Source organism: Girardinichthys multiradiatus, chromosome X (genome assembly GCF_021462225.1).
Source record: "Girardinichthys multiradiatus isolate DD_20200921_A chromosome X, DD_fGirMul_XY1, whole genome shotgun sequence".
Classification (NCBI taxonomy): domain Eukaryota; kingdom Metazoa; phylum Chordata; class Actinopteri; order Cyprinodontiformes; family Goodeidae; genus Girardinichthys; species Girardinichthys multiradiatus.
This window is the reverse complement of record NC_061817.1, coordinates 9,259,822-9,287,274: the sequence shown is the minus strand read 5'-3', so window position 1 is coordinate 9,287,274 and position 27,453 is coordinate 9,259,822. Positions and strand designations below refer to the sequence as shown.

At 39.8% G+C, this 27,453-nt stretch overlaps 1 protein-coding gene across 1 annotated transcript; it reads right to left on the bottom strand.

The window, feature by feature from the left end:
* Nucleotides 1–26,477, bottom strand: LOC124863439 (H(+)/Cl(-) exchange transporter 7-like). Its single transcript, XM_047357808.1, has 25 exons — nucleotides 26,251–26,477; nucleotides 24,296–24,373; nucleotides 21,625–21,690; nucleotides 19,946–20,011; nucleotides 19,714–19,846; nucleotides 19,240–19,349; nucleotides 18,904–18,984; nucleotides 18,743–18,805; nucleotides 17,384–17,467; nucleotides 17,151–17,244; nucleotides 16,035–16,099; nucleotides 15,735–15,851; nucleotides 15,594–15,648; nucleotides 14,405–14,465; nucleotides 11,763–11,904; nucleotides 11,164–11,257; nucleotides 7,858–8,030; nucleotides 7,222–7,273; nucleotides 6,996–7,123; nucleotides 5,106–5,191; nucleotides 4,509–4,641; nucleotides 4,307–4,366; nucleotides 4,029–4,205; nucleotides 3,862–3,942; nucleotides 1–1,106 (listed from the first exon to the last, which is right to left on the bottom strand). The coding sequence occupies exons 1-25, from the start codon at nucleotides 26,362–26,364 to the stop codon at nucleotides 1,020–1,022; spliced, it is 2,400 nt and encodes a 799-aa protein (XP_047213764.1). The 5' UTR covers nucleotides 26,365–26,477; the 3' UTR covers nucleotides 1–1,019.
* Between the last annotated feature and the right edge of the window lie 976 nt (nucleotides 26,478–27,453).

Here is a 27,453-nt window from a genome sequence, read left to right as displayed (position 1 = left end):
GTGAGAACCCACGCATGCATGGGGAGAACATGCAAACTCCATGCAGAAAGACCCCAGGCCAAGAATCGAACCCAGGACCTTCTTGCTGCAAGGCAACAGTGCTACCAACTGCGCCACCATGTACCCTAAAAATCAATGGTTTAACAGTGAAGTGCACAAAATCTTAATACTGTTGACTAAGGACAAACAGACATAAAAATCAAACATTAAATGTTCTGTTTCTGACCAACATAAATTAGTACAATGTTCTTCCAAAATTTCATTTACATAAAGCTTCATGACATGGAGATCTTCACACTTTCACGAAATAGTCCAAACCTTCAGCGGGGATTTACCGAAGATATGTTCATACCTTAAGTATCAATCTAGCATTCGCTCTCAGGAGTAATGCAATCTGTGCATGTTAAACAGAAAAAGATGTGATAATTTGATATAAAAGGCCTTTGACTATGCATGAGTTCAGACGATTCTCTTTAAGTTAAAACAGGTCCCCAAAATGAATAAATAACATATTTCTCTCAGTTCAAAACACACACATACTACAAAATATAGTCACATTAACCAATATTTGAACTTAAACACTCAAAAACTAACTTGAAAGAAATAAAGAATCTCAAATCTCTAATAATTCAACAGCAGGAGCCCAAAGCAGAAATTACCCTTCAATGTAAAGGTGATGGAGTGACAAACCAAACAGACAGAAACCTGATTAATGATTTACCGCTATAGCCAAACTAAACCTGGTCCCTGTCTTGTTTTGTTACATTTCAAGGGAGGGAAGTATAAATAATTTTATGCAGAAAACGGCTTTTATTTGAAGAAATCCTGCCGTATTTAAACGTAAGCACAAACACAGAAAATAACTTTAAAAGTCTTAAACTACAAACCACAATAATTTGGTTTACACTTATTTCACATGGGGGTGACTGTTGTGCTAAGCATCGATCTCTCAGGCTTGAAGGAAGGCTGGTGGCCTCTGAGGCATCAGATGTGTTATTGTCAATGTGCATCTGTGTGTACTATGTCTGAGCCAAGTGAAGCTCCTCCAGTCCGTGTTTACCCAGGTGATACCTGGCCAAGTCCTTCCTGGTCACCAGCCCAACCACCTGTGTAATGTAAACCCAAAATGTTACAATCAGAAATCTTAGAAACTGAAATGCAATGAAGACAGATTTTATGTGACAGACCAACACAAAGTTGGCATGTAATTCAGCCACATTTTGATCCAATACACATAAATAGAATCTCATGCAACTGATTGCCTTCAGAGTTCCCTCTCTGAGTAATTTAATATGTTCAGTATGAATATAGACCTGTGAAGGTCTCAGAGGTTTGTTAGAGAACATTAGAACGTCAACAAGACCAAGGAACACAACAGGCAAGTCAGGGAGAAAGATATGGAGATGTCTAAATCAGGGACCCCTGGTTACTCTGGAGAAGCTGCAGCGATCCACAGCTCAGGTAGGAAAATGAGTCAACAGGACAACTATTAGCTGTGCCCTCCAAACATTTGGTCTTTCTAAAAGAATAGCAAGAAGAAAATCCCAGTTAAAATGAATAAAATTACATGAAGCCCCATGTGTCACAGAGCTCACCAGAAGCCCTGAAGGAGCCACAGCAAACAGGAGGAAGAAGGTGGTCTGGTAATATGAGACCCAACTTAAACTTACAGTGCCTTGCGAAAGTATTCGGCCCCCTTGAACTTTTCAACCTCTTGCCACATTTCAGGCTTCAAACATAAAGATATAAAATTCAAATTTTTTGTGAAGAATCAACAACAAGTGGGACACAATCGTGAAGTGGAATGAAATTTCTTGCATGTGTCGAACGTTTTTAACACATAAAAAACTGAAAAGTGCGGCGTGCAATATTATTCGGCCCCTTTACTTTCAGTGCAGCAAACTCACTCCAGAAGTTCAGTGAGGATCTCTGAATGATCCAATGTTGTCCCAAATGACTGATGATGATAAATAGAATCCACCTGTGTGTAATCAAGTCTCCGTATAAATGCACCTGCTCTATGATAGTCTCAGGGTTCTGTTCAAAGAGCATCATGAAGACCAAGGAACACACCAGGCAGGTCCGAGATACTGTTGTGGAGACGTTTAAAGCTGGATTTGGATACAAAAAGATTTCCCAAGCTTTAAACATCCCAAGGAGCACTGTGCAAGCAATCATATTGAAATGGAAGGAGTATCAGACCACTGCAAATCTACCAAGACCCGGCCGTCCCTCTAAACTTTCATCTTGAACAAGGAGAAGACTGATCAGAGATGCAGCCAAGAGGCCCATGATCACTCTGGATGAACTGCAGAGATCTACAGCTGAGGTGGGAGAGTCTGTCCATAGGACAACAATCAGTCGTACACTGAACAAATCTGGCCTTTATGGAAGAGTGGCAAGAAGAAAGCCATTTCTCAAAGATATCCATAAAAAGTCTCGTTTAAAGTTTGCCACAAGCCACCTGGGAGACACACCAAACATGTGGAAGAAGGTGCTCTGGTCAGATGAAACCAAAATCAAACTGTTTGGCCACAATGCAAAACGATATGTTTGGTGTAAAAGCAACACAGCTCATAACCCTGAACACAACATCCCCACTGTTAAACATGGTGGTGGCAGCATCATGGTTTGGGCCTGCTTTTCATCAGCAGGGACAGGGAAGATGGTCAAAATTGATGAGAAGATGGATGGGGCCAAATACAGGACCATTCTGGAAGACAACCTGTTGGAGTCTGAAAGAGACCTGAGACTGGGACGGAGATTTATCTTCCAACAAGACAATGATCCAAAACATAAAGCCAAATCTACAATGGAATGGTTCACAAATAAACGTATCCAGGTGTTGGAATGGCCTAGTCAAAGTCCAGACCTGAATCCAATCGAGAATCTGTGGAAAGAGCTGAAGACTGCTGTTCACGAACGCTCTCCATCCAACCTCACTGAGCTCGAGCTGTTTTGCAAGGAAGAATGGGCAAGAATTTCAGTCTCTCAATGTGCAAAACTGATAGAGACAAACCCCAAGCGACTTGCAGCTGTAATTGCAGCAAAGGGTGGCACTACAATGTATTAACGCAAGGGGGCTGAATAATATTGCACGCCCCACTTTTCAGTTTTTTATTTGTTAAAAACGTTTGACACATCCAATAAATTCCACTTCACGATTGTGTCCCATTTGTTGTTGATTCTTCACAAAAAAATTTGAATTTCACATCTTTATGTTTGAAGCCTGAAATGTGGCAAAAGGTTGAAAAGTTCAAGGGGGCCGAGTACTTTCACAAGGCACTGTAGCAGAACAAAACACTGCATAGAAACCCTGAACACACGGTGACACATGGTGAGGGCAGCATCATGCTGTGAGGATACTATCGCTCTGCAGCACAGTGAAGCTGGTACGGGTTGATTAAAAGATGAATACACTGTAATACTGGATACCGGTTAGAGGCTGCATTTCTCAGTGTCTCAAACCTGAACATGCCAGAGATACCAAAGAATGCTTTGGAATGGCCCAGTCAAAGTCTAGGCCTAAATCCAATTTACAATCGTGGCAAGACATGAACCTTTATGTTCATAGTCCATCTCCAACCAATCAATCTGTAGATGTGCAAACCTGGTTAAGAACAGTTGATTCTACAAAGTGTTGAATCAGGGTGATGGAAAACGGACGCACTTTAAGCTTTTCTGATTTTTATTTGTCTGTGAACAAAAATAAAAAATTCAGCAAAAACCGTGTATATTTTCCTTTCCTTCCACAATCATGGACTACTTTGTGTTGGTCTAAAATGCCAACAAAATATGTTGACAGTTGCATATGGTGTCCAAAGGGAAAAGGACCCAATTAAAATACTTTAACACACTTACCCTGTTCTCGTCATCAACCACGACTAGATGCCTGAGTCCGAGCGCTCTGAACAACTTAAACACACGAGGAAGAGATGTCTCCTGCAAATTAAAGCTTTCAAGTTAGAATTCATCTACTCAACATGGACATACATATGAGCAAGGGGAGATAAAAGTGCGTTTCTCACCAGTGGTACAGTGTACGGAGTTGGGTTCATAAACTCTGTGAGGTCCATCATACACTCCCTCTCATCCTGAGACACGTGGATACTTTGGATCGGTGGAAACCTGGGGTATGCATCCCTGAAATCTTTCAGCTGGAGCTTCCTTTGAGTGAGCCGGGCGCGAGCTAGCTCCACAAACACCTGGCAGGAAAGATAGCCAGAAACATGAATTTAAACAACGCATGAAAAGATCTTCTGCCTCTTGGGTGAGCATGCGCAGCCACATCCGTCACTGACTTTACCTTGTGCTTTAGAAGAACAATGAGCTGAGAGCGGAGTATGAGGCCACATAGTTTAGCCGGCTGGAGCGATAAAAGAAAGAGAAGCTGTTTCTGATGGCATTAAGGCTTAACATGGAGGTGAAATTATCTTGAACAGTAATGTAGCAATTTAGCATCTGACATTTTCAACTTAACAGATCTCAGTTATGCAATCAAACAATACCTCATCATCAGCAGAAACCTGCACGACGACAGGGAAGCCGTTGTGATTGGTAGAAGTGTTGCTGAGGATGTCCACAATGGTTCCAACCTTCTCTATTCTGTTCAGGCAGGTAACCGGAGAACTCATCACCTCCCTGGGTTGTGAAGAGGGTGGACACAAAAAGACAGACAACTTAGAAACAAGGGTTAGGAGATTATATTGTGCCTTTTCTAAAGCATTTATACATTTTGAACGTTTTTCACATTTAGTCATGTTACAACCACAAACTTTAATGTTTATTATTTTTATGCAACAGGCAAACACAAAGTAGTCCAAAAGGCAATTATTAAGTGGAGGGGAAAATCTGAAAAGTTTGGAATGCATTGGTAGTTTAATTGTGAACTTCTTGGCCTACATGCAAAATGCCGCAGACTGCACATCACCCTGAACACAACGCACCCACTGTCAAACATGATGGTGGCTGCATCATGCTGTGGGGATTCTATCCACTTCATAATTATACACTACTTTGTGTTGGTCTATCACATGCATTGCAATACACACTGAAGCATATTCATTATCAATGTGTTAGCAAGCCTTCAACGAGTCAAGACCTACCTGGCTATGAGCCAATGGGAGGTGGCAGGAGCCTCCCAGTGCAGGAAGGGAACGCTCTGCAGCTTGATGTGGATGTCGTATAAACCCTGAAGCACACGGGAGGTTTAAACACACTTCAATGGTTTGCAGCAACAGGAAACGCCGCCATGTAAGCAACCAGGCATGAATTTGTTTTAAAATACACAGCCAGTGAGATAATATAGGTGTAACCCCTTTTTTTATTCTGTAAACCATTGAAATAAGCAATGCAATAAGACGACATTGTTGTAAATAAGCGCTATATAAATAAATAAACTGAAACTACCTCTGTAGTTATGCTGCTATATGCTTAGGCTGCTGGAGGACATAATGACCACTTTCACTCTCTTCGCTACATTCTCACACTACTCTCCAATTTTGCATTATTTGCTGTTATTCAGCTTTTAACCTTGTTCTCTCTTTTCTCTTCCTAGAAGCTACACCTGGCCTGGTTCTGTTTCAACCTGTGACACCTTTCTGGAGAGGGGCATCGTCCAAGCTTCTGCTGGCAACAACTTAATGCTCACCCTCTACCGATGATCCACATGGCCCTTTCTTTCAGTGTTTAACCCTTTCTCTCTGCTAGACATAGCTACTGACTGAGCTTTTACTGTAACTAACTGTATGTGCTCTCTTTCAGACTCTAAGCTTGAAAACTGGCTCAAAGTTTATCTGTTCTTTCTTTCTAGATGAAATGACTAAAGGAGCTACATCCATTAACATTTACTTTTCCTTCCCATAGAAAGTACTCCTGGATCAGTGCTTCTGTGTTCTTTTTGTGTCTCTGCTCTGTTCTCTCAAACCCCCAGTCGGTCGTGGCAGATGGCCGCTCACACTGAGCCTGGTTCTGGTTCTGCTGGAGGTTTCTTCCTGTTCAAAGGGAGTTTTTCCTCTCTCACTGTCGCTACATGCATGCTCAGTATGAGGGATTGCTGCAAAGTCAACAACAGTGACTGTCCACTGTCTCTACATGCTTATCCAGGGGGAGGGAATGCTGCAAGTCACTGACTGGATGCAATCTGCTGGGTTTCCTTAGATAGAAAAACTTTTTATCTAATTTGAATAAATAACTGAATCTGACTGCACTGTTCAATGATTAGGATTAATAGGAATGTATGTACCTGACTGTTGTGAAGTGCCTTAAGACAACATGTGTTGTGAATTGGTGCTATATAAATAAACTGAATTGAATGATTAAGCTGTGAGTAGACCTCAGGTTCGTCTGCAACATTGTGTTGTGGGTAAATATCTAGATGCATGAATATTGACGCATTTCTTTCATTTTAAAGTGTTTCGCAATCAAGAGCCGACCAAAAATTAGAGCAATACTGGGGAATGTGCATGGAGCACAATGACCGCAATTTTGTCCAGCTTTTTAAATCTTGGTAGTAAAGACTCTTCCTGTCCCCCACATGTTGATGCACACTGCTGGTCAGCTGGCTAAAAGAAAGCTACTAAACATTTCTCTCCAAGACAGAAAAATGTAGACGTTGGTGAATGCTTAAAAGCCATGGTGTGGAAATAAAAAAAATAATATAAACATGGATGTGGCAGCATCATGCTATGTGGACTGAACATCTAATAGTTTTTTACAGTTTCAAAAAGAAAGTTGCGAAGCTTTTAGGAAACATATCTTAAACAGACATACTTTTCCTAAGCATCGAAATAAAAACAAAAACTAAATGGAAGAGATAAGTTCGTTCTACTATTGAAGCATTATTAGGAAAAAAGCAGAACTTTTCTACTTTAAATAAAAGCAATTAGATCACGTTTTTTGTGCAAAGCTGAGTATACCGCCCCATGCCTACTACGGAATCAGAAAACGACTACTTTGAGTTTGTAATCGAATGTCAGCATGTGTCACTTCCTTACTTCTTGAAAGTAGTCTCCTACTATCTTGGCCGTCATAAGTACAAGCATGATCGGAAGGCCGTACGTGACGTTGCCTGTTGCCTCCACCATGATGACCGTCAAGCTGAGGGTCATTCTCACAATGCCACCTGTGGACAGCAGCGTGTTACTACATTTTACATCATTAACCCACTTCATCCCTGAGTGCTACAGAAGAAGAATGAATTGAAAGGCTAGAGTCTCTCACCTAACTGAGCAGCAGCTCCGATCAGGGCATATTTACCAGGGTCGGCCCACATCTGTCAAGACACAAACAAGTGACATTTTACAAGGTTGAAGCCTGAAGCGAGACGGTCCTTTGACCACCCCTCTTTGACATGCGTTCAACAGGGTTCCTCGTGTCTTAGGTAAAGAAACACACACACAGCATCACAGATCCTCCTCAGTGGTTAATGGTGGGGATCACGTGTTTTTCCACTAATTCATCCTTTGCTTCTTGTCGAACCCTGCCCGAGTGTTCAAAGTTAAAAGGTTCAGTCTTAGTTCCATCTGACATTACCAGTAGAACTTAGCAAAAGAGATAGGCATTTATCGTTTTGTGTATCGTCATCGTAAAGAATTTCTTATCATGTTAATTATTCCGATTTGTTTGAAAACCCCCAAAACTGGCTGTATTGTTGGAGTTGTTATTTTTACAATTTTCTCCACTGCACTGTTGGCTCCATGACAGCATCAACAGCAATAGGTTAAAAAATATGATTTAACAGTTACTGTGTGCGGTTTAGTGACTGCAATAAAAGCTGAATTTATTTACGACTTTTACACATCTTTACCAGATGTGTCAATAAATGTGCTCTAACTGAGCCAGGTGTTGAGAACTAACTGAGGCAGTAGAAGTTGTAGAGGCCAGCAGTATTCCACACAGTCTCCCCCAGGCTGCTCCAATCAGGAGAGAAGGGATAAACACACCAGCAGACACCGCCAGGCCGTAGGTCCAACACGCCAGGAGGAAGTAGGTCAGTGTGAACAAACCCAGCGTCAGAGAGTTGTAGGTTCCTTCAAAGGAAAGAAATCACCAGACAGAGTGATAAATCAATATGGTTCAGGAACTGCTTACATAAGAGGAAAGGTGGTTCCCAGTCTCTATACCTGTAATTTGTTATGCTTGTTCATTAAATCTTATGGAACTGCTGATCAGTTCCTCTGACCTGCAGTGTTGGGTTTTGAACTGTTTAGAAAGTAAATAATGTGCTATTGGTGCATCCTTCACATCCTGCAAGCATCACACAAAATCATGTTTTGTTTGCTAATAAGTGAATCTAGTTTTTCTTTATTTTTTATAGGTTAGGAACCACAAAATGCTTGATAACAACTAAATACAATTATTGAAAATGTACAGGTCCTTCTCAAAAAATTAGCATATTGTGATAAAGTTCATTATTTTCCATAACGTCATGATGAAAATTTAACATTCATATATTTTAGATTCATTGCACACTAACTGAAATATTTCAGGTCTTTTATTGTCTTAATACGGATGATTTTGGCATACAGCTCATGAAAACCCAAAATTCCTATCTCACAAAATTAGCATATCATTAAAAGGGTCTCTAAACGAGCTATGAACCTAATCATCTGAATCAACGAGTTAACTCTAAACACCTGCAAAAGATTCCTGATGCCTTTAAAACTCCCAGCCTGGTTCATCACTCAAAACCCCAATCATGGGTAAGACTGCCGACCTGATTGCTGTCCAGAAGGCCACTATTGACACCCTCAAGCAAGAGGGTAAGACACAGAAAGACATTTCTGAACGAATAGGCTGTTCCCAGAGTGCTGTATCAAGGCCCCTCAGTGGGAAGTCTGTGGGAAGGAAAAAGTGTGGCAGAAAACGCTGCACAACGAGAAGAGGTGACCGGACCCTGAGGAAGATTGTGGAGAAGGGCCGATTCCAGACCTTGGGGGACCTGCGGAAGCAGTGGACTGAGTCTGGAGTAGAAACATCCAGAGCCACCGTGCACAGGCGTGTGCAGGAAATGGGCTACAGGTGCCGCATTCCCCAGGTCAAGCCTCTTTTGAACCAGAAACAGCGGCAGAAGCGCCTGACCTGGGCTACAGAGAAGCAGCACTGGACTGTTGCTCAGTGGTCCAAAGTACTTTTTTCGGATGAAAGCAAATTCTGCATGTCATTCGGAAATCAAGGTGCCAGAGTCTGGAGGAAGACTGGGGAGAAGGAAATGCCAAAATGCCAGAAGTCCAGTGTCAAGTACCCACAGTCAGTGATGGTCTGGGGTGCCGTGTCAGCTGCTGGTGTTGGTCCACTGTGTTTTATCAAGGGCAGGGTCAATGCAGCTAGCTATCAGGAGATTTTGGAGCACTTCATGCTTCCATCTGCTGAAAAGCTTTATGGAGATGAAGATTTCATTTTTCAGCATGACCTGGCACCTGCTCACAGTGCCAAAACCACTGGTAAATGGTTTACTGACCATGGTATCACTGTGCTCAATTGGCCTGCCAACTCTCCTGACCTGAACCCCATAGAGAATCTGTGGGATATTGTGAAGAGGACGTTGAGAGACTCAAGATCCAACACTCTGGATGAGCTAAAGGCCGCTATCGAAGCATCCTGGGCCTCCATAAGACCTCAGCAGTGCCACAGGCTGATTGCCTCCATGCCACGCCGCATTGAAGCAGTCATTTCTGCCAAAGGATTCCCGACCAAGTATTGAGTGCATAACTGTACATGATTATTTGAAGGTTGACGTTTTTTGTATTAAAAACACTTTTCTTTTATTGGTCGGATGAAATATGCTAATTTTGTGAGATAGTAATTTTGGGTTTTCATGAGCTGTCTGCCAAAATCATCTGTATTAAGACAATAAAAGACCTGAAATATTTCAGTTAGTGTGCAATGAATCTAAAATATATGAATGTTAAATTTTCATCATTACATTATAGAAAATAATGAACTTTATCACAATATGCTAATTTTTTGAGAAGGACCTGTAAATAAATGTAATGAATACAAAAAGGGTAAAAACAAAAACAACATATCAGACCAAAACTAAGGAAAACAATGCAACAAAGTAATGAGTCTAACTGAGGGCTTGTCTACACACAGTGCTTAAAAGAATACCCATACTGCCTTGAACTTATACATTTTTTGTCACATTACAACTATTACAAACAATGTATTTTAATTTAGATTTTAAATGATGGACCAACAGCAAGTAGTGGATTTACACGTATAAATCTAAAAGGTGTGGCATGCATTTGTATTTAGTCCCTTTACCAAGGAGCAATCATCTCACAGAACACTGTCCAAACGGCCATCTAAAAAGGCGAAGAGTATGGAAGAACTGCAAACCTACCCATAATTGGCCACCTGCCTTATATGACAGGACAAGCTAGGAAAATATTAATCACAGAAGCAGCCAAGAGGCACATGGTAACTCTGGAGGTTCTGCAGAGATCCACAGCTCGGGTGGAAGCATTTGTTGACAGGACAAGTATTAGTTGTGTGCGCTCCACAGATCTGTCCTTTATGAACTGGTAGAAGACATAAACACTGTCCCACTTGCAATTTCCTTAAAGTAACCAAAAACGTTTTAGCCATCCTGCAAACTGACATGTATGGCACTAAACTAACACTCCACCTTCACCCTGAACAGACCAACCCCAGAGTGTAAAACATGGCAGTGGTAGCATCATGCTGTGAGCAGACTTTTCTTCATCAGGGGAAGGGAAACTAAGCTGATGGGAAGATGGATGAAACTAAATACAGGCAGGGCCTGTAAGAAAACCAGTTAGAGGCTACAAAAGACTTAGGACAGGGGCAGGTTCACCTTTCAGCAGGACAATGACCTTAAACATACAATCAGATCTAAAATGGGATGGTTTAAATTGAAGCAAATCTATGGCTCCTAAACTGAGCCAGCCTGAAATATATCCATAGTGCTCGGCAAAGCATCTGCTACAATCTCCCCCCAAATATTTGATACAAAGGGAAGTTTAGACACTGGCCTGCAACTGCTTGGAACTGACGGGTTCAGATGAGGTTTTGCCTCAACAACAGGGACAGTTTCAAAAAGAAATATTACAATGTCCACAATGTCGTGTTCAGACTCAAATGCCCTAATGAATGCAGCACAGTACTGTGGTTACTGTAGCAAGTTTGCACAGTTTTTACCTCGCGGATTGTGGAAGAGACTACGCACGCTTCTCTCAGGAGTGTTGAAGAAGGCGGTGGCCATAGAGTTATACTCTCCATCGGCACAGAATAACTAGACAAGAAAATGCAGGTTATAGGACAAATAGCAGGCAGGAAAAAATGCATTGTTGTTACTATTAGGGATAAGTAGCATCCATTACATGACATTTACATGATTTGATTAAATGGGCAAATGAAGAGTAGAAAGAGCACCAAATGTCAACATTTATTAATAGCCAAGACATCCGACTCCACGTGATAAAGTTAAATTGATGACTGCAGAGACATTAGAAAAAAAAAAGATAATTTTCGAATATTGCTCTTGCAACACTATTGCCAACAAGGCTTGAATGAAATGAAAGTGAAATGCAGGGGAAAAAAGGGAATCACAAAGATTCACAATGACAGGATCACATCTGATCTGAATCAGCTTGTGCTGACCTATGGACCTTTATTTCACATTAAGGAAATGATTTTTCCCAAACACTCAAGACAGCGAGACAAGGCTATGGGCTTAGTTCCTGCTTGGTGCCATGTCTCCAGTCAGCACAGCAGCTGACACAGCAGTGAGTGTGTACCTGCAGTGGGTACTCCTCAGTGTGATCCGGCCCTAGAGGCTGACAGTCAGTGGAGAAGTAGATCATGGTGAAAGCCACCGTCGCGGTCACTGCGGCGACCAACATGGCCTCCATCACTTGCAGACACGGCCGATGAACGTATCTAACAGAGATGCAAAAAAATAAAAATCAAGTTGGACATGTTCAGAAATGTTCTGACGTTAGGCCGGACTTTCCCAGGGCAGGTCTGTTGAAACAACAGCTGAGAGAAACACAAAGCTTTGCTGCAGTGTGACTTCAGACGATCTGGCAGAACATACGCTGGAATTTCTATTAGACAATGTCACTCAAAAACTCTTCTTTACAGTCAGTCACTGTGTCAGAGAACAGATGGTATTTATAAAAAAACGTCTGGCTGGTCAGGGTAACAAGATAATAATAAATCACAAATAACCAGAACCGATACAATTCGTTTTAGGAAAGAGTACCAGATAGTAGGTTCCCGCTTTGTTCTAGGGCGGTTATTTTTCCCAGACCCACATGAGCAACTGTGACTGAACCCAATTCTTCGAACTCTAAATTTAATAATAAACTGCAAACATAACGTTTATTTTCTTCTGGGAACCGCAAGCATTGCATTTGAACAATAAAATGCGACCCACTATACTGACAACCAGTTACATTTAGAACTTAACCCCTTCATTTGGAGCTCCATCTGGGTCCCTTGGACACAAAATGTTCTTTAAAAAAAAAATCACTGCAAAACAATTGCATCAACATATTTTCCCCTATTTTTTATGACCATCATAAACTTAAGTCCTCAGCATGCATATAAAACCTTACAAATCTTCTGAAATTTGATAAGACATGATAGTCTCTCTGCTTTTTTTTTTTGCTTTTTTTTTTTGTTAATTTGTTTAATTAAAGGAAAATGTTCTGCATTTGTAGGGTGGGGATATCTGGACCCAGAAGAGTCAGAAACCAGTCGCTATTTCGTTCCCCTTCCTCTCATTTAGTAAATATAAAATACAGAGATTTCAACTCCAGGGAGACCCTAGATAGTGAGGTGTTTTAACTGGTTGCATTTAAAAAAAAAACTGAAATCCATCATTCCCATCTCAACAAGAAGGTTTCATTAAATAAGTCACTTCTAGCTCATGTCAGCTGTTTTAAATAAAATAACTCGGAGTTTATCACATTACTACTTCTTTACAATCTAAAACTTTTCTAGGCTGCACTAAACAAATGCCACTGAATATACTATGGGTATAGAAAGCCTGAATGCATGGTACTTAATTAGCTAATGCTTCTTGCTGTTCTTCACCATATTGCGTACAGTGATACTGTGATAACAATACATTTGTATTGAACCTTAATTAGTATTAAAGCTACGGTAGGTACCTTTTGTAAAAATGTATTTTTAATATATTTGTTAAAACTGTCACTTTGTCCTGACAGTAATATGAGAGATAATCTTTTAAAGAATCAAGCTCCTCTGACTCCTCCTAGTGGTCCTGCTGCCATTTGTAGAAATACACCTCTCCAGGTCGGAAACAACCAATCAGAACCAGGGGGAATGTCTTAGCGGTGTCAATCACGCTCGTGTACGGGCTGCTAATGGCGCAGAAACAACCTAACCTTATAGGAAAACTGGCAAGTTCTTGAGTGGCACCTGCTCAGAAAACGAAGACAAGTAAAAAGAAGAAGACGATGATGAAAAACAAGTTGCGCTGTGGGGGAGGCGCAGTGGAGGGATGGCTGTACCACAGCAGAGAGGAAGGGGGAGGGACTAAATCCAGGTTTTCAAAGAACTCCCTACTGCAGCTTTAAAACAGCCAAACTGCTGCAAAAAATAAAATAAAAAAATATCCACTGATCCTAGTTACCCTTTACAAAAATAACTGTCAAAAATGAGCAAAGACTGAAGAACGAGGTTACATGTGGACAGGTAGATTTTATGAAACTGAAATTATTTCTGGTCAAAACTGCATAATCGAGGTTTTTATTCTCAGCTGTGGATCAAGTTTCACAGACACAGAACATCTTAATGTTAGTTAAACCTATAAAGCATAATAGACATAAAAACATGTTTCTATTTTAATTGCATATCTTTATCATAATCCACAGAAAACCTTATGTAGGAACATTATATATATATTTTTATTTATTTATTTTTACTTTTATTATTAAATAATTTGCTTTCCTAACAAGACTTCAATGAAAACCTCAACTCTGAAAAGCCATTAACAACAAAACAAAAAAAGCCTCAGCCTCAATTTAAAGTAGTCTAAATTATTCGAAACCAATAAATCCAGGATAGCAAAACATTAAGAATTTTTCATCTGCTTGTTAAACTGTCAACATCAGCCAGCTTCATACTAGAAAAGTGTCCAAGTGAAAGTAGGACATAGTGATTATACATGTTTGTACGTTCCATTTCTGACCCGCTTCAGTCACAAGATGTGGTTATTCTGAGCAGCTCTTTAATCCTGTAGTCAGAACTTCCCCACATTTCCACCACACCTTGATTTTGAAATGACTACAAAAATCTCCCTGCATGCACGTGCTGTCCCGCCTTATCACAAAGCCGCTTCTTGTATGACCTGAACGTTTTCTAGGATCTTTGTTTTGAATCAGTCTTTTGATTGCTTCCTGATCCATACCTGATTCTGAAGATCGTCAGCCAGTAGTTGAGAAAATTGAACAAGGCTCCCAAAATCCCACCTAAACGATAAAGCAGGAAAACAAAAAGATGTGGTCAGAAAAATCACAGACTTGTTATGCTGAAACCAAGCAAAACCAGAAGAGATTTAAAGTCAGTATCTTGATAAGATTCCCAGGCATTCACGGATATAAATGTAATCTCCCATCACTTTGCATTAATACAAACCCATTATTATTACACTTCTACCTCCCTGCTGCACTATTTAGAATATTTATTCCCTAAAGTCACCAAGACAAAATGATCTCTTTTTAATGCAATATAAAAATGTGCTCAATCTATAATTTCAAAGTGCTCAGTGATTCTTAATAATTATTGCTGAAACTTTGTTTACACTGATTTCTGACTGTGACTGATCCCTTAACATGGGGACCTACAGTCACATTTTCATCAGAAATGAACAAAAAAAAAAAAACTGCCGGACGATTGGAATCGGTCAATATTCAGCCTGATCACCCCTAACAGCTGACCGGCTTTTAGGGGTGGATGTTGTTACTAGGCGTGGGGAATTAAATCAAAGAAATGCTTGCGATTCATTCAGGCTGTGAGAGAGCAAGACTTTCAGTGATTAACAGGAAGGGGAAACAAATATTGTCCTTTGTATTCTTTTGAGCTTTGAACCTGTCAGGTAACAGGTAAATGCTGTTTGCTTGTATGAAATCTTAAATCAAAAGGTATGAATCTACATTCCCAAGGGAATGCACACAAAAACAGATGTTTTGCAGTTAATGATGCTATCTGTGCAAATCAATAATATAAGAAACTCAAGACAGTTTTTTTTTATTTTAAAAACCTGTTTTACAGCGTCCACTTCCTCACACAAGAGGTGGAACATTGTTTTAAAAGTAATTAGTAACCGCTCACAGCAGGAAGGCTAGAAAAAATATACTGAATGCTGTTTTTATATAATGTTATGGTTCTTAAAAGACAGATTAAAATCAGCCACAAATATCTGACCTGCATGTAGAGAGATGTAAACCTTCATGCAGTTTGGTTCAGTATTTAGCTTTACTTTTCCATATTACAGTAGTTAATTACCATCTATGTGATTTTCCTTCAGTGTGCGAGTGTCGCAGTCTAATAATTATCAAGAATCCCACATATTTGTGGAGATTTACAACAGTTCTTACCTACAGCTCCCATAGCAATAAACAAAGGAATCTCATAGAGGTTATACGCCATCGCCTGTAAACGACAAGTTTTAATGTCAAGTTTTACACTCACAGATTTGGGAAAAGCAGAAATATACAGTAAATATGTAAGTTTCTCACTTCACTCTCAAAGCGTCCAAAATTGATGAGACCTGGATTGGAAAGGTCTCCTGGTTTATTATGATATATACTGAGGAAGAAGTTCAGGGTAAAGGTGGAGATCATGGAGGCAAAGAACTGCAGATGAAAAGCAAAAATTCACCAAACGAGGTGTGAGGAAGCTCAAAATTCAACTCCGTAATTAACCAGAAGTGTCTTTTTTTCCTTTTTACTTTCAGGATTTAAAGCTAGTTATGTGATTTATTTGAGCACATTGTAGAAACTACATGATGGTCACACACAAGGAGCCACATGACTTACAATCCTCCATGTCAACATCTGATTCCAGAAAGAGGCTCCCTCCTCTAGAGAGAACAAAACACCGCCTGTTGAAGAACAGCAGAGAAATCAGTCAAATGACAACAGCTACAAAATAAATCATCTGTCCCACATAATACACACATTAGTCTAAAGTCAGCCTCGTGGTATTCAGGCATTTAATGACTCCTTCACCCTGTGAGGAGTCATCAAATGAAAAGAATGTTTTAAAGAGATAATTTTACCAATGATGATGGAAAAAGATGTTTCTGTATAGAGGATGCACACAGTCAATGAGCCCATACAGGTTCCACTAAATTATGCCGAGTAGGTTTTAATGTTGATAAAGTACAGAAATACAGGCAACAGAAATAAACGTCTAAAATATATCACTCCGTGTGCAATGAAGCCATATGTGTTTCACTTTTTCAAGCGAATTATCAAACTGTTCCCTAGTATCCTAAATTATTTAGATCCCCGGTATAACACCTCTAGATATACAAAGAAGGCAAAGGTCTCAGGACACAGACTTTCAGAAAGGTTATGACAGAACTTTGTAAAAGCTGATGGTAAAAATCCACGATGTAAAGCAGGGATGTCAAACTCCAGTCCTCGAGGGCCGGTGTCCTCAAACTTTTAGATGTGTCCCTGGTCCAACACACCTGAATCTATGGCCGAATTACCTCCTCAGTATGCAGTCAAGTTCTCCAGAATCCTGCTAATGACCTAATTATTAGATTCAGGTGTATTGAAGCAAAGGCACATCTAAAGGTTGCAGGACACTGACCCTCGAGGAGTGGAGTTTGTGATGTAAAAGATCCGATATTCTTTATTTGAGAGAGATCAGAATGCTGGTTTGTTAAAAAACAAAAAATATATGGCAGGACCGAGTTAATCAGAGAAGCATGTATCTATGGCAACAAAGGGGAAGGGATAGGGAAGAATAATAGAAGAGGAGAGGGAGGGAGGAAGGAAGGAAGGCCTTTCTCCCTCTTTCATTCATTCCCTTCCTTCCACCGGCCAACAAACAGCAAATGCAAAAAATAAGGTGCTTAAACACAAAGCATGTTTTAATCCACACTGAGCTGTTAGAGGTGTGTATGTGTGTGTGTTTTTTACCAACTGGAGCTCCAAATGCAGCAGAAACTCCAGCTGCAGCTCCAGCAGAAACAAAGTCCCTTTTTTCTGTGTCTCTACGGAAGTATTCAAATATCTACAAGCACAGAGATGCTCATCAGAAACCAATGGCGATCTTTAACCAACTTAAAAAAACAGAAATTGAAACTGTCTACTATGGCTTTAATAGAGTCGTTTTTGACACAGATACCAGGCAGAAACCCACAGATACTGACCTTAAAGTCTCGTTTTAAGGAAGTGCTCCTTCCCTGCGAGACCCCAGCTGCTACAACAGCACCAGAATGAATCATTGGGCCTTCCTAGGGGATTGTGGGTAAACAACAGATCAGGTGCATTAGAGATTTTCTTTTTGTTGCCAAACAGCAATTCCATATTAGTGAACCAAGTGCAAAGTCAGCTGGCTGACAAAAGGCTCTTATCGTTTTCCACTGCTTACAAAACAGACAAACTGGGCCTTTAAAAAAAATATTTCCAGCAGTGAAAAGCACAGACACCCACCACCTTTATTAGGATACTGCTGACGTTGGTAAGCTGCCTGTCAGTTTACCAGTCATAATTGTCCGGTTGTACTTGTGTTACTCCATATAGTGTAAAATGGTATAAAGGGATATAATTAGGTATGTTTATTTGAAAAGTATTACCAAGTTTAGCAGGTTTTAATTCTATATTTTGCTTACGTTTCTGCATCAAAATGAAAACATTTACTGTAGATATGCACCCCAGCCGAAACCAGAGGAAAACTAAATGATAAACAATCTCTGACCGACTGATTAAAGTGTTTTGGTAAATTTCACAAAGTTAAATTTGTGAACCACCAACCATGAACCACCAACATGAACAACAACAAAAGTTGATTAAGCTAACCTAATAAATCATTTCCTGAACAGTTTAAGCAAGGTTGATATAATCTCATTGTCTTTAGTTTGTTGATTTTCCAACTCTGACGTGCAACTCCCGTGCTTTTACACCCACATTAGCCAACTTCAGCACCAGTTTACAGTGAGTCACATAAAGGTTGATGAAGATGGGTTTTGTTTTCAAGCTAAACGTAGTTAGCTGGAAAACTTCCCATGATGATAGAGTTACTAGTGGATAACATAAGAAGAACAATTTGATTTAAATTTCCTAATTTAAGTTTCAGGAGCTTATATTAGTTTACTGTATAAAAGAAGTGACTGAAAAAAAAGAAAATGAACAAATGTCAACATTTAGTTCTGCATATATTTGAGACTTTTTAATAAAATAAAGTGAGAGAAATTTGAGACATCTTAAGACCCGGCAGAAACCCTTGACTGGTGCGTTTCTAAACATAACCCTAAATGTCACAGATTGAACTGTTAGTCTAATAAACCATTTGATTATTTAAGCAGCAGATTAATTGCTGTTTTTCTGTTTTAAGTCACATTTTATCTTTTTGTACATGCTTGATTTTTTTTAACTTTACAAATACCATCATAGTCTCAGAATCTCATAGCAGCAAAATGACATCAGCACCACGATACTTCACTGTTACTTCATTATTCAAAGTAATGCAGGTTTCATATCTGGAAATGAGAAAATATAAAGATGTTTACCTTCCCTACTGCCAGACCACCGACCACGGAGCAGATTACACCACACACTTTAATCACCAAAGTCTGTGGGGGCCCACAACCCCCCCAAAAAGACATGTTAATACAAAAGGCCCCCTTTAGTCCAGCCATTAAAGTGTTGGGTGTGTTTCAGGTGCCTGTACCTTAAGGCGTACCACCCTGGGAATCTTGATTCCATTTAGGTAACATTTTATCTGAGGAATCCCACTTCCTGCTGCGATGGGCTGCGTGAGACAATCAAAAACGCAACATGTAATGATATAAAGTGATTACATTTAGACAAGCTATTTCTGAACAGGTCTGCATTTTTTTCCACTTGGAGAACTTCCAGTTTCCAAAATAAGATTCGGTTCCCCATGTTGGCATGTTGCATAATCTCACTCAACAAAGCGCTGCTTGTTTAAAATTCACTCTAACTTTTCAGAAATCCGATAAAAGTCTCAATTATTGCCAAACTCTGAAACAACTTTCTGCTTTACCTCAAAGAAAGCAACCATGACGGCTCCCAACATGACAAAGGAAGAGTTGAGGACAGCCCAGAGGATGAGGGAGATGGACAGTCCACCTGCTTCTGTAAACTTTACAACATCTGTAAAAGGTTCTAAATCAAGGAAGCTAAAACCTGGCTCAAATCAGCTCAACAAGACAGAGAAAAACAATTAACAGAAACACATCAAAAACATGCAGAAATCCATGAGCTCCAAGAGAAAAAAAGACATACAAATGAAAATAAAAGTGACCATGAAATATAAACAAAAGCTAAAGAAACAAAAAGTAAACTTGTCTAGTCATGAAAATAGATGCTTATTGCACTTCTCCCTTTAACCACTTCCCTGCATTTAAAGCTTTATTCAAGGATTACTTCACATCACCTCTCTTGTACTAAACCTTAACCACCAGCATGCTCACAACTTGGACAGCACAAAGTTAGTGAAACTAAGTAATAAGGATACTCTCTTTGATCACTTTGTATTTGATTCCAGCCAGCTGTTCCACCACGATGTCTATAAAACAGGCGATGAGGCCCGTCAGGAAGCCGATCAGCCCGCAGATAACCCACCGACTGATCTCCAGACAGCGAAAAGACTGAAGACACAAAACAGAGAGAAGCAGTCAGAAGACAGAAGGATAATTATGAAGGTAAACAAACATAAGGGGGAAACAAATATATTCTTTTTCATTCACCATGAAGCTCATCCTCCGCTCCTCCTCAAGAAACAGCTGGTTTTCAATGTTATCATAGTCAAGACTCTAAAAGAGCAAGAAAATGACACAATATCAAATTCAATGAATACATCAAATAAGAAGGTACAAGTACTTTACCTAGGAACCGCAGCAAAGGAGCAATTCCTTTGCAGAGGTTCCTTTGTAAAGTACCTGTATAGCTTGCAATCGTTTACATTAAATCACATTACAATCACAGACTTCAATATTTAACTGAGATATTATATGACAGGCAGGGAGAAATAAAGTTAAAGTAAAAGGGAAACAGTACATGGTTTTCACAATTATTTACAAGTAGAAATCTGCTAGCTCCCCTCAGCAGTTACAGCTGCAAGTTTCTATGCTTAATGTCTGCGCATGAAACCAAAGACAAATTGCTTGCTTATGCACACAATCTTGGCCAATAAAACAGATTGTGATTTTGTGAACATCTTTAGCAGCTATGACTAGGCCATTCAAACAGATTAACATGCCTTGATCTAAACCATTCCCTTGAAGCTCTGGCTAGTTGACCTTCTGGAAGGTGAACCTCCACCCCAGCCTCAAGTCTTCTGCAGCCTCCAGCAGGTTTTCCTTTATGATTATGAAGTATTCAGCTCCATCCAACTGCCCATCAACTCTTACCTGCTCCCTGTCTCCGTCTTAATGTCCAGTGCAGGTTTTCTGCCACAACAACGTTTTGAACGCAGGCCTGTACACATTCTGTGTACATGGCTTGAGCAAACGCTATTTCTTGTGACTGTCTTGTTGCCATTCTTCCATAAAAGACCAGATTTGTGGAGCCCGCGACTAACATTTGTTCTGTCAACAGATTCTTCCACCTGAGCTCTGGATCTCAGCAGTAGGGATGGGCTATGTGTGCTTAAAACTGTAACACAATATTTTATGGTATTTATTGCTATAACAATAAAAGAGGAGATTAAAAAAAAGTATTTAGAACCTCTTTGTGGTCTTTTTAACCAACTGTATGGCTGTGGCTGCATGTCACTGCAGTCAAAACCTCACGAACACAAATATTGCTTTTAAAAATATACCCATCGTGAGATTGGCTTCTTCAGGATACCAGTTACATAAAGAAGCGTGATTTCTATCTCTTAACTGCACACAGTAACTGCTTCAATCATATTCTTGAATTTATTTATTGACGTTCTCATGGAACCAACAGAGTAGAAGGTAGTAAAAATTATTCCGATAATGCTGTCAGGTTTTGGAGTTTTCAGACATTAATATTTGGACTTTATCTTTGTCACGATAAACCAAAACTCTTTATAAAGTTGGTCCTGAACTTTAAATTCAACTGAAATACACTGTGGCTGCCACATAACAAAATGCAAAGAAGTTCATAGAGGTGCAAAAACATTTGCGAAGTACTATATGCTTTAAAATATAAACAGGAATAATTTTTCTTTCTCTTCGTTTTCTGATTCATAACCACTACCTCTACCAATACACCTGCAGCACATTTCTCCATTTATATGTAATGTTTAAACTTTAGACAAGTGTTATATTCCTTTAAAAGAAAATCTTAATCAGGTCAAGTCAGGCAGATTAGAGCTCAAAGAAAATCGGAAACAGGTATCAGACTGAGAAAGAAGATTGGTGCATTGTTTGTTTTTTCACTATAATGCAACTTGTCTTACCTCAAATTTAAGCGACAGCAGCTTCTCATTGTGAGGGATCTCTTTGGGTCGCCCCCTTCCTGGATCCTGCAGTATATAAGAAATGGAAAATAAGAGGTGATGACACCAACGCTAACCTCCAACCTGTGACTAAAGGCAGGTAGAAGGCAGCGCAGAATCAAGAGCTAAATACTGACATCAAATATTCTACAAAGAAAAGCTGCAAAAGCAGAAACAAGTCATAGAGAAACAAAACAGACATTTTAACACTAAAAGACCCTCTAATGAAACACTGCAGGCTAGTGCGTCCGTAATAAAGCTGATGAAAGATGCAACGTTGGAAAAAGCAGCATTTCCTCCAGACCGTTTGGTGTGAAAATCTTTGAAACATCACCAATGACATGCAAGATTCTTGTAGCCATGTTGGATTTCCAGATTCACATGACTAAATGGAGGAAATGCTGATTTATTAAATGATCCATGCATGCAAGCCAGTCACAAATACATTTAACATTCACATGCATGAGCTTCTTTAGCCCATCTGTTGGCCCAGCGGTGGGTTAAAGGTTTCATTCACAGAGACGGCGGAGAGAAACAAAACACGCTGGAAATAATGTTTTGTTTACAGTGAAGCAAATCACATGCATGGAGGCACATTTATCAGAGAAACCTGAACGGCATCTAATAATGAAGCAAAAACTTGACGGGACAGAAAGGTATCCTAGACTCTCCTGAGATTACTGATTGCTGTTTGATCACTTTTATTTTTTCCCCTCTCTTGTTGGGTTGAAAATTATATCTTAAATGCTGACGTTTACAGAAAATGTTCATGCTTTTTGTATTTGTGGGACACTCTGTGAAGGATTCCTTGAATGTTTAAGTCCTTGTACGTCTGCGACTGCATATTGAAGCACATGATGCTTAAAAATCATATCCAGTGGTGAATTTGTTTTCCTCACCCCAAACAAATGTACAAAGACAATAAACACAGTCTGGGAAAAAGGTTTGGATTTCCACAGCACTTTGAGTGTCTCGTTGCTGAAAAGCGCTATATACATAAACTTACCTTACCTACCTCACAGCAGAACTACACAAAATGAAAAGCTTTTAAGAAGCTCACTGAAGACAACGCAGCTATTTCTATTTGGTGTTTACTCGGGTCGATGACATCACAACAGGCACAAGAATCGGGCTGATCGGTTGGAAAAAGTAAAGCATTAGATTCTGAAGGATTCAAGTTTCATTTGAGTTGCAAAGAGTTCAACGGTTCGTCAGAGGTCGAGTCAGATGACTGCCGAGTCAACTGGACAAAAATAAAATAAAAAAAACTAATGCAGAAGGATGAAAACTAGGACAAATATGATTGATATTTTCCCTAAACAATAAAAATGAAAGAAAAATAATGTGTGCCACCCTAGAAGCAATATCTCACCTAGACATAACAAAAGATGTAAAAATCAATTCTTTTAACAATTTAATCTGTAAATGTATTCCTCTAACCTCTAGTAAGATTTATTAGATTTAAAATGCCAAAAGATGATGAAGCTGTGACTGAAACCAAATCACATTTTAAGCCCAAGGCTGTGACTAAAATTAAATCAAAGTATGCTGTCAAAATTACCACCGCCCCCAGGTCATGATGGATGGTGCCGTGGATGGTGAAGCTGAAGTAAACAGTGACGAGGACACTGGTCGTTTTCAGAACTTTAGCCGGTACAAATCCATTTACATTCGTCTGAACCCACACTATAACTTCTTATTTTCTGACTGCTGGGTGATGAGGTTTTTTTTCCCCCAACTTTCTCTCTTTGGTGTAGATCGGAATGATGCCGATAGTATCGGCTTTACTGCAGGTACATGACTGGACCCCATCAGAGACTCATCAAGAAATCAGGTTTTTTTCAGCAGATTGGCCCTGACTAGTGACTGGTGTGAAACTTGAAAACCTGGTATTTTTTTTCCAATCAGTGAACACACCATATCCAGGTGCTACCATGCTGCACTTACAACAACAACACTAATTAGCTTGGACGCTGTTACGGAGGGTAACCTCCTAGTTAGATGTTTTCAGTATCGGTGAAGTGTCTAAACATGAAGAAGCAGAGGTGTTCAAGAAGCTATAGAAAAATGAAAGTGTATGTTCTATAACATGTCTGTGGTTCATTCAGGCTGCAAAACAGCAAGAGAGAGCAATACTTTCAACAGATAACAGGAAGGCTGAACAAAGTATAGCAGTGCTCAGTTTTATCCTTTTGAACTTTTAACCTCTGGTTGCCAAGGAACATGCTGAATTTGTCCCCTTCTCCAGCAGGGTTTTACTTTAAATGGCCATTTCAGTAGCTTTATCTGTTGAGGTCTGTGGGTGGTTACATTTACAAACACATGCCTCGCATTAATTCATTATTTGCCGAGTTCAGCTGTGGAAACCATCAGACATGTGCCCTTAAAGCCCACTGGCTGACTCATCCGTCACTGGGCCGCTCTGACTGCCTCTGTGTCAGCTGTTCCAGATTAGTTTCCAACCATATCCAGAGGAAAGCAGGTGAGACAAACGACAATGTAAGACTCTGTCGTTTACCCTGAGGCTGAATCAGTTTAATCTTAAAAGGTAATAATGAAGCCAGGACTTGAATAATGGGAGCAGCAGACACAAAAAAGGAAAAAGTAATGACGACTGGATCTCAGACTTTACCTCTTCGGTGGTTATCTCCTCTTCCAAATCCACCGTGCTGAGTCTGTCTATCTGAAATATTGTGTTTCCGCTTGACATCTACACACACCACATACAGTAACAGGAACATGAATGGCTTTGAGTGCATTGTTGCTGAAAAGCGCTATATAAATAAACTTGACTTGACTTTGTGTATGAATTTCCACCCTGATGTGACGACATACAGGTTCATCTCAGTTAATTAAAATATGATTATTAAGTTTAGTCTATTTCAGTAGCTCAATTCAAAAAAGAAAACTCATGTATTACACAGATTCATTAGATACAGAGTGATATATACAGGCTGGTACTGGCACCCACTACAATGATGGTAGGCCACAAAAGGTCACTGCTAAAGAAGCCAGTTGTACACAAATACATGACCATGCATACTCATGGAAAGTTGAGTGGAAGGAAAATTTTGGTACAAAATGTGCAAGATGGGATTTTTATCAGGAAAATGTCAGCCTACTGAAAAGCATGCCCATGTACCGCAGAGTATATGCATTTAGAGTTCAGATGTTAAAGAAGCCCAGGTTGCTTTAATAGCAGCCTTCCGCTCATCTGCATTGTTGGGTCTGGTGTACCTTATCTTCCTCCATAGTTTCTCTATGGGGTTCATGTCAGCCAGTTTACTGGACAATTAGGTGCAGCGATACCATGGTCATTAAACCAGGTATTGGCATCTATGGCAGTGAGGGCAGGTACCAAGTCCTGCTGGAAAAAGAAATTAACATCTACATCAAACTTCTCAACAGAAATGAAGTGCTCTAAGGGTTTCCTAGTAGTTTCCTGGTAGATGGCTGTATTGACTATGGACTAGCCAATGACATGGCTCCCCAAGTCAACAATGAATGTGAAAACTTCACACTGGACCTCAAGCAACTTGGATTTTATGCCTCACCACTCTTCCTCCAGACTCTTGTACCTTAATTTACATTTGAAAAGCATAATTTACTTTTAGCTAAAAAGAAACCGTGGACAACTTAGCAGCAGTTCAAATGAGATGCTTCTGATGCCATCTCTGATTCAAGAGTGGTTTAAACACAAAGAATGAGATGATCACCGCTTATGTTATGAATACGTTTTTCTTCCACTAAACTTTCCATTAATATACCTGGACAGGCACTCTCTGACCAGCCAGCATTTTTAGCATACCATTTCTTTAATAAAAACCTGTTTTATTAGTCTTATGTAATATTCTAGTTTACTTATAAGTAAGCCATAATCATAAAATAAACAGACATAAACAACAGTAAACATTACATACAGTCACACTGTATGTAATGAATCTTCTGTACATGCGCCCTTGATGTTTTGAAATAAATTAACTTTTCTGTGACGTTTATTTACATTTCTTGTTAGGCATTGTATTTTGCTACTGCTTAGTTCTGGTGGCTTCATTTCAAAGTTGTGTTTTTTTTTTTTTCATTATATGGACAAGCAACGCATCTGCAAACTGCAGATCTAATAGCCCGAAACGTTTTTTAGGTTTAATACGAGTAGGTAATATTAATGAGGCTAGCATGTTAAAAATCATGTTCCTAAAATCCTCATCTAACTAACTTCTTTAAATTTAACCATCTTTTCTACTCGTAAATTAAAAAAGAGTTTGAGGGCAATAGGAAGTACATTTTCAAATCCTGTAATGTGATCCGTTTCCTGGTACCTACATCTAATTATGATCCGTTATAGCGTAATATAATTAGCGCAAATCGGATATCTTTCCAGCATAATGTTGCTTATTATTGCACCCAAATGCAACCAATGCTATAAGACATGATTAAAACATGTCTCTTGCGTATGCGTTACACTTTCTGCAAGCAAACATCTCCCCATGCAGCGTTAAAAACATGATTCAACAGAACCTTAAAGTGCTTATTCAAACATGACTTGGCATCTGTTTAGCTTAAAGTGGGAGAGGCTGTTAGCTGTACCTGTCTGAGGGGTCTAGGCTGCTCGGAGCCGTTCAGCAGCGGTGTCTCCTCCCCGACCAACGCAGACTCGTCGCCTCGGCTGGACCACGACACTTTCTTGGTGATATTAGCCATATTGGACTCTAGTTGCCACTAGAAATGTAGACAGCTTTGTTTCCCCAACTAATAGCAGATCCTGTCGGGGCTAGCTGGCACTTTTCCGTCTTCTCATGATCACTCCTGTAACTCGTGATGCTTTGTAAGGATCGCGTGCAGGGTCAAAAATAAATGTTTTTATACGTTGCATGCCGGGAACTGTAGTGTTATGGCAAGAGGAAGCGGTAACTGTCCAACCCAGTGGACGGCTGGTCGTCAGTCAGTCATTTTCTACCGCTTATTCCATAGTGGGTCAGGGGGTAGCTGGTGCCTATCTCCAGCAGTCTATGGGGGAGAGGCAGGGTACACCCTGGACAGGTCGCCAGTCCATCGCAGGGCAACACACAAACAACCATACATCTAAGGGCAATTTAGAGTGACCAATTAACCTAACAGGCATGTCTTTGGACTGTGGGAGGAAACCAGAGTACCCGTGAGAACCCACACATGCATGGGGAGAACATGCAAACTCCATGCAGAAAGACCCCTGGCTGGGAATTGAACCCAGGACCTTCTTGCTGCAAGGCAACAGTGCTACCAACTGCGCCACTGTGCAGCCCACAGCTGATTGTATCACTTTTTTTGTTGCTCACGCCTAGTAGTATAATAGGTGCCAAAGGTTCTTGAATAAAAATGTTTATATAATTGATCATTCAAATGAAATGAATGCACCTAATAGAAATGTCTTTAAATAGTGCAACGAATTCAGAGGTTCAGCTCAGTACTTTCCATAGAGCTTCTTCAAATGGTAATATTAAGGTCCTATTTTGCAAAATACTCCACAGCTTCCACTATGTAATGTTTTGGAAAACATGTAAATATTTATTTTAAATCAACTGCCAATTTTAGCCTTTTTAACAAATCTGTTAAAAGGCCTGTTTCACATTTTTTTTTACCACAAAGCAGATGAGCAGGAAAATACAGAACATGTCTAAATATTAATGCGTTTTCAGTGAGGATGAGTATAAATATCAGTTTTATTTACTTTTTAGTTTTAAATAAATTTTCACCAAAACCATAGTTGGCCAGTAGCTAACGGTCAACAAATGTTGGGGTCATAATCCACAT